Source organism: Mirounga leonina, unplaced genomic scaffold (assembly GCF_011800145.1).
Source record: "Mirounga leonina isolate KUSES-001 unplaced genomic scaffold, KU_Mleo_1.0 Mir_165, whole genome shotgun sequence".
NCBI classification, from domain to species: Eukaryota; Metazoa; Chordata; class Mammalia; order Carnivora; family Phocidae; genus Mirounga; species Mirounga leonina.
This window is the reverse complement of record NW_023270415.1, coordinates 3,752,367-3,772,029: the sequence shown is the minus strand read 5'-3', so window position 1 is coordinate 3,772,029 and position 19,663 is coordinate 3,752,367. Positions and strand designations below refer to the sequence as shown.

Below are 19,663 nucleotides of genomic sequence, written 5' to 3'. Positions count from 1 at the left end.
TGGTAAGGTAAAAAAAAAAAAAATAGAATCAATCATAACATCAACAGTGACAATAGATCTGCATTTCCTTGGGGGAAAAAATTGGTACATTAGGGACTTTTGGTATCTTGGGAGTATAACTCATGGACTACAAAACACATTCATACCAAAAATAAAGAGACTTTTTATGATGAACAAGGAACCCTCATTTTCAAACAGCTCTGTCCCTGTAGGCATGGGTGCCCACTTCAATTTCAGACTGGGTGTGGTGGAAGGAGCTTGGAATGCAGACCAGCCTGCATTAGGACTCTCTCTGTATGGGAAGCTCTAAGAGGCCAGCACGGATCTCAACAAGACTGCCCAACACTGACACAGAAGTAACCAATGGGAGTAAATAGGGAGAAGAGTGCCAACATGTGAAGCAATATTATTTGATGGCATAAAATAATGCCTAATTTTTCTTAATTGTCAGATTTGTGCAAGGAGTTTCATATACATTGCTCCCATTCAATCTTTATAAAGGTAATTATTAGTTTGTTTTTACAGATGCATCAGAGAGGGACAGAACAAGTAAGTTCATTTGCCTGAAATTACAATGTTAATAAGTGGTCCAGCTAGGACTTGTGGACAGTTGTTTGTGAGTGTGAAAGCCCTCTAAACTGGGTACCCTGCTACCTTCCCACCATATCACATGCCAAGCAACACTTTCCTAATGAGGAAACTTCAAAAGCTTCTTTCCTTCAACAATCTTCTTCATGCTTTGCATGGTGTGGGTGCAGCCCGGAATTGACTTATTTTATGTCCACGCTAGTAACATGAGAAACAAACAGACACAAGTGCTTCAGTAATCTAATTCTAGGCGTTTGGCTAAATAATTCTTTAACAGTCTTATTGGGTGTCCACAACAGACACCGTGGGATTCCCTTTCTACATAGATTAAACCTTGTAACACCAACACAGAAGTTACGGCTATATTGTTGAAGGCATCCTAAGACTGAAGCTAATCAGGGACCAAATACAAAATTTCTAGCAATGTCAATAAGTAATATAGATGAATAAAAGGAAAGTTATATTCACTCACAACATACTGTCACACCTATTCAATTTGTTTCTGAGTTTGGAACTCTATGTGAATCACTGATTTGGAATACAGAATGTGGTACATCAGCATGCTATTTTAAAACCATCTACATCCTCTGAACTTGTGCCTTTTTCTGCCTATTTAAGTCCATTCTTAAACATTTAAATAATATCTCAGCCCCACTGAGGTATAAGTCAGTCTATTTGCTTAGGTAATTAGCAATGAGGACAAAAGCATCCAATCACTGTTAGAAAATGAGTGGAACTTAAGAATATTAGTGCCTATATTTCAAAGCTGATAAGGTTAAGCCTCTCAAAAAAATAAGTGTACTGTGAAGAGCCACACATAATTTGTGAAACAATCCTAAATTCCTTTTCTTTGAAAAAGAATGAACAGCATTAGGAAGTGGCATTATTAGCACATTCCAATCTTTCATGCCGCACTAATCTGTCTAATCAAAGCTACAGCACAGCTCCTGTAAGCATGCTGCCTGCCTCAGAAGGGCGAATTGCAAACACGACTCCATCTAACAGCATGTGGTTTTAAAAGAGAATGCACTTGGTTTTGCTCCCTGTATAATGAGTTTAAAATCAATTCATATCTTTGAGAGGAGACTGAAGTTAAAATATCTTTGCTTACATGGCTATATTTAACATTTGCATCTGTATCGGCAGAACAGAGTGCTCTGTGCTGTTCTCTCATTTGTCTCAAACCCGTTCAAAAACACTGCTTTTTCTGAACATATTTGTAGTAAATTCAAGACTCAAAACGCATATTTTACAGGATGTTCACCACAGAGTGGCGATACAGTGGCCCCAGTAAGATTTTGGAGACCAAGATAAGAGATGAATACAAACTGGGTGAGTTATTCCAAGCATGCACAATTGAGAACCCTCCCGTGCATCACTGCTTGTGGAACTGTGATTTCTCAAAAACACTTGAGGTGCGTCCTTGAGGTTTGAAATACACAAACCCATCAGAATAGTTTTCTCTAAATAGCTTTTAACAGAGGAGCAATGCATTCAAACACAACCCTTGAACATAAACTTTTGAACATAATTTCTCCTCTATCCCTTCCCATGTGAGCTGCTACAGAAATTCAGTGAAGGCTCTATGAATCTTATTTAATCAACCATGATGAATGTTTCCCAAATGCCTAACACTGTCTTATTCTTTTTGTATCATGTTTTATGTCTGTCCCCAACAGAAGCCCTTCAACCTTCCAGCCTCTCCCAAAGTGTTGTTTACAGGCCACCTACAATAGAACCACTTGGGCTGATTGTTAAAATCCGAATTCCTGGGCCCACCTACACTGACTGAATTAGAATATTTGAGGCTGGGGCTTCAGATCTGCATATTGACCAACATCCAAAAATAAATAAATAAATAAAAACCACAGGACACAACAACACACACACAAAAATTGATGGCCATTCTGCCTAGTGCTAATTCAGTATGCCTTGAGATTAAACTTCTCTAAATTTTGTCTCTTTCTCTTTCTCTGTCTCTCCTGTTAATGTCTCTCTGTCTCTGTCTCTGTCTCTCTCTCTCTTTCACACACACACACACATACACACACACACAGTCTTTATATGCTCTTCCAATTGACTCTGCTACTGTGTAAGATTTTACAGACAAATTCTATTGCTTGTAAGATTTTAAACATTTGCAAAGAGTTAGAGATGTAGTTCACCTAGAGATATACCTCATGGACACTGATTGGCTGAGATTAATAGAAAAACTGAAAAAACACATAACAAGCAATGCTCAAAGTATTTCTTTGAATTACATTTCATCCTGGGTAGTACTCACAGACCTGTGTCTAATATGAAACACACACACACACACACCAATTAAGAGATCATCTGAAAATCTGATTAGCACACTGGACCAATGTCACATCTACCTAATGAATAAATTGAACTGTGTTTAGCAATGCAGTAGATCCTTATTTGCACATGGGGAAAATTATGATATTAAGAAAAAGTAAAGAAAACTCACCACTTCTTCATGTCTGCATTTTCTCACATTAATTCCATTTATCTGCAATGAAAAGAAAATTATGGTTTCTCTTGGCGTGCTGTGAATTGAATTTATGTTTTGATTGCAAGTAGAAAATAAGGGTAAAATGTGTACCTGTAGAATAGCATCTCCGATAAAAAGCAGTCCTGAAAGTTCCGCTGTGAAGGAAGAAGGGCAATTATTATGCATCAACTATTTTCTTCATACAGATGAGTTTTATAATTAAGTAAAATCAAAATTGATACAAGGAAAACATTAAATGTTTTATACAGATAACATCTTAAAAGATCCACAAATAATAGGAATGCAAAAACAATTGTATGGTTCTGCCCAAACATCGGAACACCTATTTCCATTTAATCCTATAATTTCAGACCTTACAGTTGCCCAAAACTGGTCACTCTTCTGGATGGATGACTAAATTTTCTCATGTACTTATAATATTAAGGTATCTATGAAAAAAAATTTATCTAGACATTCAATCCATCAACTATGGGATCAACTCTGAGTTTCTTTTTGAACATTAGATTATCTTACTGATTTCAGTCATTGAAACAGTTGCTTTACATCTTTGGTGTTCTCTAGATGAAATTTCATGACAGGCTGTTAAACTGCATATGAGAACTGAAAAAATATGTGTATCAGGAATTGCCTTATTTGATGGGACTTATTATCATTAAATTTGTCTGTGTGTTTAATGAAACAATTTAAAAGCTGTGTAGTCCCTAATTTATACACAGTCACATGCTCTCTTATCTTTCATCCTTGCTTTCCTATGAGCAAAACCCTCCCCTGGAGTAATAAAGTGATAGAGTCAGGAATCAGACTTGGCCACTTAACTCTCTGGTCATGGGGAACTTGGAGCTAGTCAATCACATACGAATTTATGGTTCCTTAATACGACCTATTCTTCAGTGAGGATGGCTTACAAAGGAATAGTTACTATGTAGTTCTCTGAACACTTTACCTCTTTGCTCCTTGGAGATTTTTGAAATGACAACTGGAATATTATGTTCTGCTCCCCCCTGCAAAGAGAAAATCACATATTGTGCTTTTTAATTGCAAGAAAATATGCAGCCTTTAATTAGGAAACTATACATGCTATGAATAATATGTTAATGGACACCAGATACCATATGAATAAACTTGTGGAATTTCTCTACTCTGCAGACACAGCTCCCAAAAAACTTATCCACCTATTTAGAATATACCATGACATCTAGTAATTAATAACAGTTGACTTTGAAAGCTTTTGTTTTTCAAATAAAGATTGGAAATGCCTTAAATAGGCATTCTCTTCAATGTGTAGCATGCTGCCCATTGTAGAAATTCTTATTTAATGTTCAAATACCAGATAATTATGTATTTCCATTAACTAACTAAGTTGTTCTATGCTGGTGACTAAGCACAGACCCCTTGGGATGCTAAGTGACTAGAGAGATCTTTACCTGCACAAAATGATACAAAAAATCAGAGTGTGCATATGCATGATGGGAAAGGGATCATCTGCATTTCTTTAATTAATATTAGATTCCTCCTTGTGTGAAAGCACATATGAAACAATTAAGAGGACAAAATAAACTGACAAGAACACTGTAGTAATTCTTCAAATAATTGACCAAATGAGATATGAAATAATAAAAAAATAAGTGAGACTAATATGGAAGGAAACAAAATAAAGCCTGAAATAAGTGCATGAAAATTCTGTTTTGATAATACAGAGTTGAGAAGTTTGAAACCAACAGTTGAAAAATCAAATAAATGCATTAAAGAATAAAATGGGGCGCCTGGGTGGCTCAGTTAGTTGGTTACGTGTCTGCTGTCAGCTCAGGTCATGATCCGAGGATCCTGGGATGGAGTCCCATGTGGGTCTCCCTGCTCAACAGGGAGTCTGCTTGTCCCTCTGCCTCAGCCACTCCCCTCATGCTCTTGCTCTCTCCCCCTCTCTTGCTCTCTCTCTCAAATAAAGAAATAAAATCATAAAAAAATATTAAAAAACTAATAATAAAAAAGAATAAAATGTCAATTATAAAAGAAGTATAGCACTTTTAACATAGGATAGTTGAAAAGACAATCTAAAATTCCACTGGGTTTCTCTATCTTCAGAACACGTAAACTTCCTAAACCTTTTTTATTTAAGAATAAAAGTTATTGGGCGCCTGGGTGGCTCAGTCGTTAAGCGTCTGCCTTCGGCTCAGGTCATGATCCCAGGGTCCTGGGATCAAGTCCCACATCGGGCTCCCTGCTCGGCGGGAAGCCCGCTTCTCCCTCTCCCACTCCCCCTGCTTGTGTTCCTGCTCTCGCTGTCTCTCACTCTGTCAAATAAATGAATAAAATCTTAAAAAAAAAAAAAAAGAATAAAAGTTATTTTAGAACTATATTTTTTCCATGAATGTCAATTTTTAACACTGAATTGCCAATATATTTAAATATAAGATGGGCAATAGTTTTTGAGAAAAGTAGTGGTAGTCAACATTTTCTTGGCAAGTAGTCCTTTTTACTTCTAGAATATTAAAGAAGAGGCATGATAAATAAAATATTGAAAACTGTCTTCCTCAGACTGAAATTCAAACCCACTGCTAACTCACTTTACTCAGTACTTTCTACCAACCAAATATTCACCCACCCACCCTCACTAGCTCTGTGAAGTCTCTGGCCTTAGTGACATGGCTCCTAATTCTGTTTTGCCTTTTGGTCAATATGCCCATAACAAGCACAAATTCTGTTTAAGATGACTTCTCATTTGATCAAAAGATATGATTTGTGACTGATAGTATAGTTGAAATGAGTGCTTATTTAGCACACAATAGACACTGAATACAAGGTAGCTATTATCCTAATTAATCTATCAACCAAGATTTATGAATAAAATTACATGGCATTAAGGGTGGTAAATAAGCTTAGCACTAATCCACCCTAAGACCCTTAATATTTACTAGTTAGTGTTCCAAGTTTCCAATCCCCTTTTTCTGTTCTATTCTTTCTTTCCCATTATACTTACCAGCTTTCAACCTACAATTATCTTTATTTCTTATATTTATTATTCATTTTCATTCTTCTTCCCCCATCCATAACTAGAACATAAGTTCCAAGAGGGCACTGAATTTTTTTGGTAGTTTGTTTCATACGTTGATGTAAACCCAGTGCATGGAATAATGTCTTTCTTTTGTATCTTTGAAATGTTTGTTAATGAATGAATGAATGAATAAATAAAGTCAAAAGCTTTTCCAAGCCTAAGATAGACCTATTCTTGTAAACATATTACAGAATGATTTTAAGTAGAAGCTAAGAATATACAATGAAATTAAATGCCCATGATTACAGTTAGTTTCTAGAGATACTTGGAAATTGGAAAGGATTTTAAGAATACGTCTCCATTTCTTAGAAGAAAAAACTAGTTAACAGAGATGAATCATCCGCCAATGAAGGTTTAGGTAGTATAAAAAGAAGAAACAAACTCATCCAGATATTTTATGGTTCAGATATTTTGGGGCAGAGAGTGACATTGTTTATGTCCCTCTTGTCTATGTGGCTGTCATCAGAGTGTTTTTCTTCAGCTGTTTTTGTTTTTCACAGTTTTCTCTCCTTGCATTACTGAATCCAAAGATTTTCTTAGTGCTCAGATTTTTAACGCCAGGTACCATAGTAGGGTGGTGGGAAACCTCTCCCTGGGATCTATCTAGAGAAAAGACTTGAAATTGTAATTTCTGAGGGCCAGCTCAGTAACCCCATTCCTCCCTCAATTCCAGAGAGTTAGAACTATGTTTAAATGACAGGCTAAAACTAACCCCTATTTTGTCAACAGTTTTCTTTTTATGCAGACGTTAGGAGTTCTGAAAGAATTCTTCAATTAATTGCAGAAATTACTTTATTAATTAATTAGAGAGCAAATTTTTAGACAAAACTCAGGAGATAAAATTGGAACTTAAAATCACAGTACCTTAATTTATTGGATGAATTGTGAGAGCAGTCCAGTTCTATTAAAGTTAATAAGATTTAGCTCTGGACCTAAATGGGGAAATGTAAGGTTTTCCAGTCAGGAATTAAATAATGCAACTCATCCTGTTTAAAACAGGGGACAAGCTTCCTATTACACTTAGAATAAAACCCTCAATCATCAGCTGCCCCCTGTCTTATGGCCTCAGCCTGCCTTACTTACATCTTCATCCTTCATCACTCTGAGCACCAAAGGACATCATTATATAATATCTCCTTTGCCTAGATGCTTTTTTCTTTCACTCTTAACCTGGTAAACCCCCAACTCAAATTCAGAATATCAGCTGAAGGATCCCATTCATCAGTGTCTCCTTACTTGAAGCAATTCACTTCTGTAACACTGGATCCAGGCTACAATTTATATTATTTACATCACAATTTGATCAATATCTATTTTCCCACTGGATTACAAGGGGCATAAGGTCAAGACAGGTTTTCCTTTACTGGCTCTTCTCCTCAACCTACCCTTAGGCCAACCAGGGTGCAGGCTTGCGGTCCAGGTTTAGGGAATAAATGAACTAATTGAGCTCTGTTGTTTCAGTGTAAAATCAAAACTAGGGAAAATGAGGCAACATTCTACATTGCATCCCAGAAATTATTAAAGTATATACCATTCAATGCATAATTAAGTTTACAACCAGCTTTATAGGATCCAGGATATTAATTCCTATCTAAAGCATTTTGAGGAGGACTCTATACAAAGAATTTGCCAGTATAACTGAAATTCTACCGAATCAAACCCAGAATGTTCTTAGAGCATTGGAAACCTTGCCAGATAAATATTTTTAATTCAATATTTTCATTATTCCAGTTAATCAATCAATCATATTCTGGGCTCTAGGAAGAGAAAAAGAGACATAGATCCCACCATTATATACAAATTTAGAGCTAGGAAAATATTTGTAAACAGATAATAACAACACAATAATTAAGGTCAAGAGCCTAATGAACAAGTATGGGAGAAGCACCTAAAAGAATATGATCTGAAAGAAAATGGGAAAATATCCTTACCTATTTGAGTGCCATGCCTACCTCCTAATATCACTTAGTGTGAATTTGGCACAAATTAATGGTCTTTCCCACATACTATATTATTGCCTTCATATGAAAGTCCAAAGTAGGGAAATCTATAGAGATTGAAGATATAGTAGTAGTTGCTTAGAGCTGAGATAGGGAGACAGGGGGAGAAGGGGATGATAGCTCAAGGATATGGGGGAGACAAAAATGTTCTAAAATGCACACATCTGTGAATATAATTAAAACCACTAACCTGTATACTTTAAGTGGTTAAGTTGTATGATAGGCAAATTATACCTCAATAAACTATTTAGTTTAAAAATGGTCTTTAAAATGAAAATTGATCAGTGGTTTTAACTGATTCGTGGGGACTAATCCATAATCTTCAACCTAAGCTTTATTACCTGCCTGGTATCCTCCTATTTCTATGGTGTAAACATATGTATCCATATTGTCTCTGGTAGAAACAGAAGAATCAGACTCAAGTAAAAAGAACAGAGAACAGAATGAGGAAAAATGTATGTAAATGTGGGTGTACTTATATCACCCACTAATAAATTAAAAGGAAGAAATTTATTTATTTTTTAAAATTTTATTTATTTATTTGACAGAGAAAGAGCACAAGCAGGGGCAGCTGCAGGCAGAGGGAGAGGGAGAAGCAGACTCCCGCTGAGCAAGGAGCCTGACGAAGGGCTCCATCGCAGGACCCCGGGATCATGACCTGAGCCGAAGGCAGGTGCCCCTAAAAGGCAGAAATTTATTATAGCTGCTATGAAGACATATATTTTTATTTGGTACATTTGATACAATTAATACCAAGTACTTGATATTAAATTGTTTCCTTGATCCTGGACATATTGATCCATTTAGTTTAATTTTGAATAAACCAGAATGTAAATAATTTAGAGAGGAAACATTGCTTCTGTTCCCAAGTAGAGAGTTTAGAGAAAATTTAGTCTGGTTTCTACAGCTACAGAACATAGTTATTAACAGTAAGGACTATGTCATCTGCTTTGTGTGAGGTTTAGGCCCAGCTCTGCCAGGTACAACAATGGGTAAATTACTTAACCTCTTAATACTTAACCACATTATCTATAGAGGGATAACAATAGTTATCTTCTTTGCTGGATACTAAAGGCCAAATGAACCTGAATATAAAGTACGTAGTTCAGCATCTGGCACTTAAAGAACAGTTAATAAATACTTGCAATTATTGCTTATAAATGATAAGATTTTAATAATAATTATAATTTCATTCTTGATTGCTGCAAAGTTAAAGCTTTCATATAAAAATCACCTTTGATTGCAAGCATTTTCTTAATGGACATAGATAACGTAGCCTTGTCTGTTGGAAAATAACTCCATAGAACCTTTTCTAGTAATAAATAAACAAAACCCCCTTTCTCTAAAAAGTGATTTGTTAACTGACAATGGCCAGAGATATGATTGAATAATATGCAAATATACAGTATTCTATTTTTTTTCTTTTCTTTTTTTTTTTTTTTTTAGATTTTATTTATTTATTTGACAGAGAGAGACACAGCGAGAGAGGGAACACAAGCAGGGGGAATGGGAGAGGGAGAAGCAGGCTTCCTGCGGAGCAGAGAGCCCGATGTGGGGCTCGATCCCAGGATGCTGGGATCATGACCTGAGCCGAAGGCAGACGCTTAACGACTGAGCCACCCAGGCGCCCCTACAGTATTCTATTTTCAAAGAGATGGAAGATCAATAGGAGATAGTGGCTTGATTTAAGGTGATTATCCATATGGTGATTCTCATAAGAATGAAGCAAAAATACAAGAATATTGGGTCCTATGTTGCAAAGCTTTGATGATTATTGGGGATGTAGGTGAGGGAGACCATTAAGATACTTTTGGAAATGGTTAAGTTTCAGGTTAGTCCAGACAAAAGGGATGAGCACTTGAAAGAAAGATTCTACCAGAAGGCCAGAAGGCAGGCATGATATGAGGGAAAGGGGGGCAGGAACTGAAGAGCTGGGAATAAAGGAGAGAAAGGTCATAGGAATTTAGGAACTCTGGAAAACTAGACAAGGGCCCAAATCACAATGTCCTATAGGAACAATAAGAATATACACCAGCCAGCCTGATAAATCTGAGAGCTTCAAAGTGTGAAAATCAAAAACAAATGAAGACCAACCTTGAAAATTCTCTTAGCAGACAAAACCACTCTAGTCATACAAAGTTTCAGTTAGCTTATTTTGCAAGGCTAGCTTGACCCAAGCCATTTCTTGTTTATGCCTCTAGATATCATAAGTAAAACTTGAACTATTTCCCAAGGTTGGTATGAGGTAACCACTAACCAGTTCCCTATCATTTAAGAAAATTGTAATATTATAATCAATCCCTGTGAAGAATAAACAGTCACTGCCTTCCCACTATATAAGTTGCTTTATAACAATATACCCTGAGTCTCACTCCATGTTTTGGTTTGAGTGCTCTTGCTCTGCAAACTGTCTTTTTGGTGGGTGCACATAAACTTTTACTAATCACTACTTCAATGATTCATTGTTTTTACTTCTGCAATTTCTGAACTTTTTACAAAAAGAAGCAGTTTCAGTCCAAGAACAGAGAAGATTATGTGATTATAAGTGGAAAGTTTTGGCATCTTTTTGTTCAGTTTTTGGAGAATGATCTTTTGGAAGTTTGAAAATGTAAATAAGAAGAACTTGACATTTGACTGAGTGACAAACAAAAACAAGGGTCCTCTGCCTGGAGAGTATTGGGGAACAAGAACATTGTAGATGGACAGGTAACTTCAAGGCTTAAAGGACATTGGTAGCTTCAGGGACATCATACTGCCCACAGTCTATAGCCACTAGGGCACATTAATAAACAAAGCATTAGTGCCTCTCTGTGATGTTGCCCACCAGCTTTTGTAGCACTGACCACCACGTGGGAAAAATGAGGAGTTGCCACCATACACAATCGTGACAGAAGCAGGAAAGGCCCATGAGCCAAGATTTGTCAGGAGCACAGAGCATGGCCAATTGGCTTTGACTTGTGACAACACATGTTGGAGTGTTTTAGTGTTTTCTGACCAAAAAAGAGACATTTTTTTGCCCTTTAGTCAGGTTTTTGCAAATAACTTTTTAGAAGGTAAAATTGAAATAACATCACCATATGTTCTTAGTACAATGAAATTCAGGAGCACCTGTAGGAGTCTTCACTATATTGGTTAATGCTATTTTAATTGTCCGACATGCACTCTTCCTTCTGTTATCTCCAGTTGATATATTCCAGGTTTTAAGTCAATAATTCTCACTGCAAAATCTCCAGTGTGTTCCAGAAGTGATTACTTAACCGGACCAAATAAGGATAAGATATATTTTTATATATTTATGTGAATAATTATATTATCAGCTCAAATTGCTCCAGCAATAGGTACACTAACAAATAAATACATAAGAAAATAAGTAAATGGTCAACATTAAAATATTAATTCTGCATTTAGGTTAAAATGATTTCTTAAACTGTTCATTCTGTATATAGAGTATATATATAACATGATATATATATATATATATCATATACATATATATATATACATATACATATATATATATATGTATATGTATATGCCCACACATTAACAGAATGAAAGATCATCTTTTTTTTAAGATTTTATTTATTTGAGAGGGAGGGAGAGAGAGACAGAGAGAGAGTGAACAAGCAAGAGTACAAGAGCAGGGAGAAGGAGAAACAGACTCCCCACTGGGCAGGGTTCGGGGCTTGATCCCAGGACACTGGGATCATGACCTGAGCCAAAGGAAGACACCTAACCAACTGAGCCACCCAGGTGCCCTGAAAGATAGTTTAAAAATAAAAAAGCAAGTGTCAGGGGTAAATATTAACAAAAGCAAATTGGAAAACCCTAAAAGGAAACTTTTCAGAATGATTGGGTAATATTCTAAAGAAAAATATTAATTTTAGTATCTATGGTTAGTGTGTCATAAGAATGGTAAAATAATTGCCTTTTTTTGTTAGAATTTTAATATATGGCACAGATCACAATTCAAATACTGCTTGTGGTCAATATTATGAATGGAAACTATACACTCATTTGATTTACAAAATTACTTATTTAGGTGTAAGAGTTTTGTTTGGATTGGAATAATGAAAATATTAAATGGATATAATTCATTTGGCAAAATTCTTGATGTTTTAAAAACTGTTTAGGTTAAAATTGTGCTATTTTAGTAAAAATGAATTACATTGTATTATTGGCTTTAAATTATAAATGGAAATAGAAAAAAATAGAAAAGAGCATTTCCAGCCTGCCCAAAACTAACGTAGTTCCACCATCAGAAATAGAGTTGGAATGGCTGCGTGGCTTAGTTGGTTAAGCATTAGACTCTTGGCTTTGGCTCAGGTCAGGATCTCCCTATGGGTAGTAGGACAAGCCCCATATTGAGCTCCCCAAGTCTGCTTCTCCTGTGCCCCTACCCCTTGCTCAAGCACACACATACACACACACACACACTCTCTCGCTCGCTCTCTCGCGCGCATGCGCTCTCTCAAATAAATAAATAAATCTTAAAAAAAAAAAGAAGACAGAAATAGAGTCAGGCCTGATAGGTGAAAATGCTTATCTCAAATGAAACCAGCTCTCACGAGTGGATTTTATTCACACTTAGCTTTTGTTCTCTCTCGTGGACTTTTTACTATCTTTAGTGGTACCTTTAAATCCTTCAAACAATCCCAATAAATATCACAGCAAAAACAAAACTCATTTCCACATCCTATAACTTGTTCTGCAAACCTTCCTGGTTTTAGCTGATGATAGATAAAGGACAGTTAAATATATATTTTAAAACTAACATTTTATGTAGTAATATTCTTATCACTTGACAACACAATGCTGTTCCACAGTGGTACATTTTTCTAAGTCATTTCATAATGTCAACTAGAACTGATAGTCTCCAAATTTAGAGTTCCACTTTCCAAGCATATATAAAATTCCATGAAATATATACCTGAGATGTATGATTTTCACCCTCCATAGGCAAAATACCCAACCCAATTGTTAAGATAAAGTTAAATTTCATTTATCTATGCAGAGATGTAGATTTCTAAAGGGCATTTAAAGACATTGAACTAACCTTTATAATATTTATGTAATTTCTCATCCTTTTAAATTTTCTATTTGTTTCAGTGGTGACAAATTGCAGGTGTGGTACATCTTTACTAGTCAACCATATACAGGGAAAAAAAGGCCTTTAAAATGTAATAATAAATCGGGCACCTGAGTGGCTCAGTTGGTTAAGCCACTGCCTTCGGCTCAGGTCATGATCCTGGAGTCCTGGGATCGAGTCCCGCATCAGGCTCCCTGCTTGGCGGGGAGTCTGCTTCTCCCTCTGGCCCTCCCCCTCTCATGTGCTCTCTCTCTCTCTCAAATAAATAAATAAAATCTTAAAAAAAAAAAAGAAATGTTCGGGGTGCCTGGGCGACTCAGTTGGTTAAGTGTCAGCCTTCGCCTCAGGTCATAATCCTGGAGTCCCAGGATCGAGCCCCACATTGGGCTCCCTGCTCAGCAGGGGGTCTGCTTCTCCCTCTGACGCTCCCCCCTCTCATGCTCTCTCTGTCTCTATCCCATTCTCTCTCTCAAATAAATAAATAAAATCTTTAAAAAAAATTAATAATAAATGGAAGTGAACAGGTATGGTCATTTTTTAAATAAATCAGATGATAAAATTCTGTCTATCCTGTCTACTTGACATTGTGACATGAAAATTTGCTGGTTTCTTAAAAAAAGGAAAACTAACCAAAAGAAAAAGAGGAATAAAATCCAACTAATACTTAACTATTAAGAGTGTAAAACTTGGGGCGCCTGGGTGGCTGAGTTGGTTAAGCGACTGCCTTCGGCTCAGGTCATGATCCTGGAGTCCCGGGATCAAGTCTCGCATCCGGCTCCCTGCTCAGCGGGGAGTCTGCTTCTCCCTCTCACCCTCCCTCCTCTCATGCTCTCTTTCTCTATCTCATTCTATCTCAAATAAATAAATAAAATCTTAAAAAAAAAAAAAGAGTGTAAAACTTGTTCTTGCTCCATTCACTGAAGGGGCAGTATTTCCTGCTCGGGCTGGTTAGAGGAAGATATGCACACACCACCACCATATCTGACGTGTTAGATGACACCAGATAGAGAAAGTGAATGACCTATATTCAATACCAGGTAAAATTCCCAAGTACTTTTTCTAAGAGTATTTCTAAGTCAAAAGTTGACCAAGGTTTTGTGAGAATCTACCTAATTTACATCTTATTCCAAATATTGAACAGTTTGCTATAGCCATTCTTGTCTAATTAGTAATCAGCAAATAATCAAAATACACAGAAATGCAGGTATTATGGCATGGTCTTTAAGGATAGACTGAAAAGACAGGCTACCTTTATGCTTAATCCAAATCCTCCTACAGTTTGTCTTCTAATGGTCACCGTTCTTTCCTGAAAGACAGGATTTTAAAAGAGGTTAGCATTTCTTAATACTATATTTACACACCATTTTCCTTCTCTGGATTCTGTTTTTGTTCCTTAAAAAAGAAATATTTTGTGACACCATACAGGCTCTAATTCTTGCAACAAATGGAGTATTTTGTAATTTTCAAATCAAAGGTTAATTTATTTGTCTAGATAAAAGGGACTGTACTGTTATTAAACTTCTAAATTCCCCCAAAATAGGTTCCATTCAATGATTCTTTGGACATATTTTGGAATTTTAATTTTTATCTTCTCATTTTCTCATTTTCAGACTATATATTCTTGTTATCTAAGAGATGACAAATTCGGGTTACATAAAAATAACTCTATGTCAATGGTAAATATTATCTTTGTCAACCAAGGTCTTATCTCCATCAGTATCAAGTCATCTTGCTTGGGGAAATTTGAGAGCTGAGCTGGGAGGCTGCCATGTCCCAGCACATTAATGATTCATGTGTGTGTCTAGAATTGAAACTCTGGATAAACCAGGTTTAAAATGATTGCTTATTTGAAAAAAGAATGGACTTTACAACTAACTAATAATGACAATGAAATTATCAATTTTCAAGGCAGAGGAGAAGCATGTCGAAAGTTTGAAAGCTTTTATTTATAATCTCCACTTACTTATAACTTTCTCATGTTTTTGAACCTCCCCCATCCATAATGGTTTGAGACCCCCTACCCCTTCTCCTGCTGTACTTGGGGTAGATGTTGGTCCCCACAGATGCCCAACTGATTTGACTATATGACCCATTCCCAAATACTGTTCTCTTTCTTATAGATTTTTTCCTTTACTCCCTGGTTTTAGAGGGGCTATGTGAAGCAAATTATATTATTTAAAAAGAACAAAGAGAAAATCTGGAAAACATGGGCTTCTGACGGCTCTTCCTAAATATTTTAAGATAGCATAAAACCTCATCATTTTGGCAGTTACAACATACCTTCATTTAGCCAAGGATTTAGATTTCATAAATAAAAGCAAAAAAAAAAAAATGCTTAAAGAACAAGATCACTATACCAGAAATTGAGGTATATTAACTGTTATTTATTTTGAATTAAAAAGTAAATTTTTACGGTTGGAGATTCGTGCAAATGAGTAGCACTTAATTATCTAAATTTTCTTCCTTTTTATCATATCCTAAGTAATTTGACCTATTTTAAAACTACAGATTTTACTCTTATAAAATCATCTAATTATGTTTTCAAGCCAACATTAAAATTACTTACACAAAGTAAGTTTATAGGTACGTTACAATTTATGCAAAGCAATATGAAATATAAAACACATTATTCATGTTAAATAATACCATAAAGTCTACTTTTTTATTTGTAAGCCAACTATTATATCACTCCCCATTGGTGGAGGTACAAGTATGGGAAGATGCAGTACTTTAAAACTTATATTGCAAAATCTATGTATATAAGCATATCTTCATGTACAAAAGCAAAAAGGAAAGTAGGCACATGCATTATACACACAGAAAATCTAATTTAAAATAAATTAAATATTTATTGGAAATGTTCTTTTGTTGGACAAGATAAGAACAATCTGTTAAACTAATTAATCTTTGTTTACTTCTCATTAAAGGATTAATTAAAGCTGTACATTGCAAAAATGGCATTGAAATCAAAGAATCTTTCAATGACTCACATATCCACAACTTAATATGATTGGAAAATTACTTAAGCCCTGTGAATCTCTTTTTCCAAATCTGTAAAATGGTGATAAATAATACATAGTAACAGCTTTGTTTTGAGGATTGATATTTGTGAAGGACCCTGGCATATAGTAGAAACTTAATGAATATTCTCTCTCTCGCTCTCTCTCTCACACACACACACACACACACATCTGTTATTCTAGACAGAAATTCTTACTTAGTAGTCACTTAAATCTGATTAATATTTGTCCACTCTGTATTCCAATAGTTACATCACACAGTAACTCAAATACTGGAATTCTCAACTCAAGGATAGGCCAATTAAATGGTTATCTTTACTCATAAAACAGACTGGCAAACTGCTTTCACAGTACTGCCTATCAAACTGAACAGGTTCTTAGATGGTAGAGTTGTTTTCTTAATTCCATTTCTATAAGGAATAAATTCTTGATTTTCTCAAAGTAAAGAATTCAGTCTGTCAAAGAAAATATATTTTATTAATAAATGATATCAGCTAAAACATCTTGCATAGAAATCATTAGTCACAAAGACAACTTGGTGAATAAATTCTATTAGTTAATAGTGTATGCCAAGTGTATGCTGAAACACTGCTTTTCTCTGAAGGGACAGCAAGAATGACAGGGTGATCAAAGGTCCATGCAATGCCTTTACTCCTTCTCTACAAGACTGCTTTCCAGTCTTTGGTGGAGAATATTTAGAATATGTTCCAAATCAAATACAAAGTTGCTGGTGCAGAGAGGAGTTGGAGAGACTAGAGAGTCAGCAGTAACTGCTGAAAATCTCAGAGGCAGCACTTATTTTAATGTATTTTAAATACATGGGCACACATATGCACATGCAAACCCAGCCAGCACCTCTACATGCTATTGCTTCATTAGTTTGTTTTTAAGAAAGTAAAGAGAAACGAGCAAGACAGATTACTTCTTGTTTTAAAACCAAAATATTAAATTTGTCACTGCAGGTAGCCAGAAGTATAGTATGGCAAGCAACTGTTCCCAGTATGGCACCTTGCTGATATTCTTTCCACTGCCTGAATGTTTGTGTTAGCTACACCTTCTATCCCCTTTCCACTTCTCCACATTTGGTTCTTCCATCCTGCCCCCCCAAATAATTTTTTTAAAGGCAATATAATGAATTGTTTCAGCTGTTCACCTCATAAATCAGAGAATATCTGAAAGCTGATCTGAAGTTGTATTTAGTTACATCTTGGGTGTCATAAAGACATTGCCTAAGTAACAAAGCACTGTCCTGCAGGAAACCAATGTATTATTGGTTATTTTATTCTTTAAAATATAAAATCAAGACAGGTTCCCCCATATACTTACATGTATAAAAAGCCTCTCTTTAATTGTCCTAATCCTTATAAAATGTAAAGGATGGAGCCCAAAAATAATGCTGGACTTATAAAAACATGCTGTAGTGGCACCTGAGTGGCTCAGTTGGTTAAGCAACTGCCTCCGGCTCAGGTCATGATCTCAGGGTCCTGGAATCAAGCCCCAGGTCAAGCTCCATGCTCAGTGGGGAGCCTGCTTCTCCCTCTTTCTCTGCCCCTCCCCCTGTTTGCACTCTCTCACTCTCTCTCTGTAAAATAAATAAAATTTTTTTAAAAAAAGATGTGTTGTACACCTAATCAGCATAAATGTTATGACAAAATAAAAAAAAAAAAACTTGCTTTAAATGTTTAATTTGCTTTATGTAAAAATCTAATTATTGCCACCCTTGCCCTCTGGAATATTATATTTGAAAAACTCTATGTATATCGTATGACCTATATGGGACTATAACCAAAATATACATGTTACCAAACACAAAGTGTTGCTATGGTATATCCCAAGTATAGAAATGTTTGAGATATGTAGGTGAAAAGAGAAGGAAGAAATAAGAACAGTGCAGAAACTAGAGAGTTATCAAATGGAAAATTTTTTGTACTGAGTATGTGGGGTGGAAACAAAGAAGATATATAAGAAAAGAGATAGGGAATGTTATTAGCTCTTTTTGACAGTTCAGGAAGAGTGAATAAACTTGAAAAAGGAATAATAATAAAGATGGTAACATCTAGGTACTGAAAATCAGCTATGTGAACTGACAGGTCTCATAGCACATATGATTATTAAAATACATTGTGACTTTGACTTTTTCTTGTGAACTAATTTTTCTGAGAGCTGAGTCTTGTTCACAGTCAAATCCCAAAAATTTAGCATAGGGCCTATATCAAAGTTAGGTATTATGCATTAAGTGAAAAAAAAATTTTTTTTGCAAGTGTTTTTCCCAAGTAATCATCATAACAGCACTTGGGATAGGCAATATTTTCCTAATTTAGAATGAGAAAACCAAAATACAAAGGAGTTAAGTTAACTTGACCAAGATCCAAATCATGATTTAAATGAAAATATCTCTGATTCCACTATAACAACAGGACTGAGATCAGATGAACTGGGATGAAAGAAACAAAGAAACTGGAAAATCAGGGTACAATGTAATGAAAAGAGGGGATTGTGAGAAACTGAACGTTTTCCCTCTAAAACCAGGAAAAAGGCAAGGATCCTCTCATCACTCCTCTTACATTATGCTTGGAGTCTCAGCTAGTGCAAAAAGGCAATAATCTGAAGTAAAAAGCATTGTCTATAAAGAATAGACAAAAACCTACTGGAAATAAATAATTGTAGCAAGGTCACAGGAAACAAAAAATATACGAAAATCAATTGCTTTCCTATACATCAGCCCTGAGAAATTAGAATTTGAAATGAAAATCACAATATCATTTATAATAGCTCACTAAAAAGGAAATAGTTGGTATAAATCTAACAAAATAAGTAAGGACTTATATATGGAAAACTACAAAACTTTGGAGAAAGAAATCAAAGATGATCAAAACAAAGAGAGATATTTCATGTTCAGGGACTAGAAGACTCATTTTTCAGATGTCAATTCTTCCCAACTGGATCTATAGAATCAATGCAGTCCCAATAAAATCTCCACAAGCTATTTATGAATATTAATAAACTGTTTCTAAGGTTAACATGGAAAGCCAAAAGACCCATATTAGCCACCACAATATTGAAATAAAAGAAAAAGTTGGAGGACTCAGGATGCCTGATTCATAATTTACTATAAAGCTACAGTAATCAAGACAGAATGAAATTTTTGAAGACTAAACACATAGATTACTGGAATAGAAGAGAATGCCCCAAAACAAAACAAAACAAAACCAAACATACAAGTGCAGTTAACTGATCTTTGACAAAGAAACAAAGGCAATTCAATGGCAACAAGAAAGGATAGTCTTCTCAACAAAAACAAAAAAAAGAAAGAAAGGAAGAAAAGAAAAAAAAAGAAAAGAACAAGAATGGAAGGAAGGAAGGAAGGAAGGAAGGAAGGAAGGAAGGAAGGAAGGA

General features: G+C 35.5%; 1 protein-coding gene across 1 annotated transcript in view; it reads right to left on the bottom strand.

Annotated features, from left to right (window-relative positions):
* The window catches only part of SNTG1 (syntrophin gamma 1), a 956,725-nt gene that overhangs the window by 284,068 nt on the left and 652,994 nt on the right, over nucleotides 1-19,663 (bottom strand). The window contains exons 5-8 of the mRNA XM_035011136.1: nucleotides 14,497-14,553; nucleotides 4,050-4,107; nucleotides 3,197-3,240; nucleotides 3,062-3,103 (exon numbers count right to left, since the gene is read on the bottom strand). Coding sequence (XP_034867027.1) covers nucleotides 3,062-3,103; nucleotides 3,197-3,240; nucleotides 4,050-4,107; nucleotides 14,497-14,553 — 201 coding nt within the window. The remainder of the gene's footprint in view (nucleotides 1-3,061; nucleotides 3,104-3,196; nucleotides 3,241-4,049; nucleotides 4,108-14,496; nucleotides 14,554-19,663) is intronic.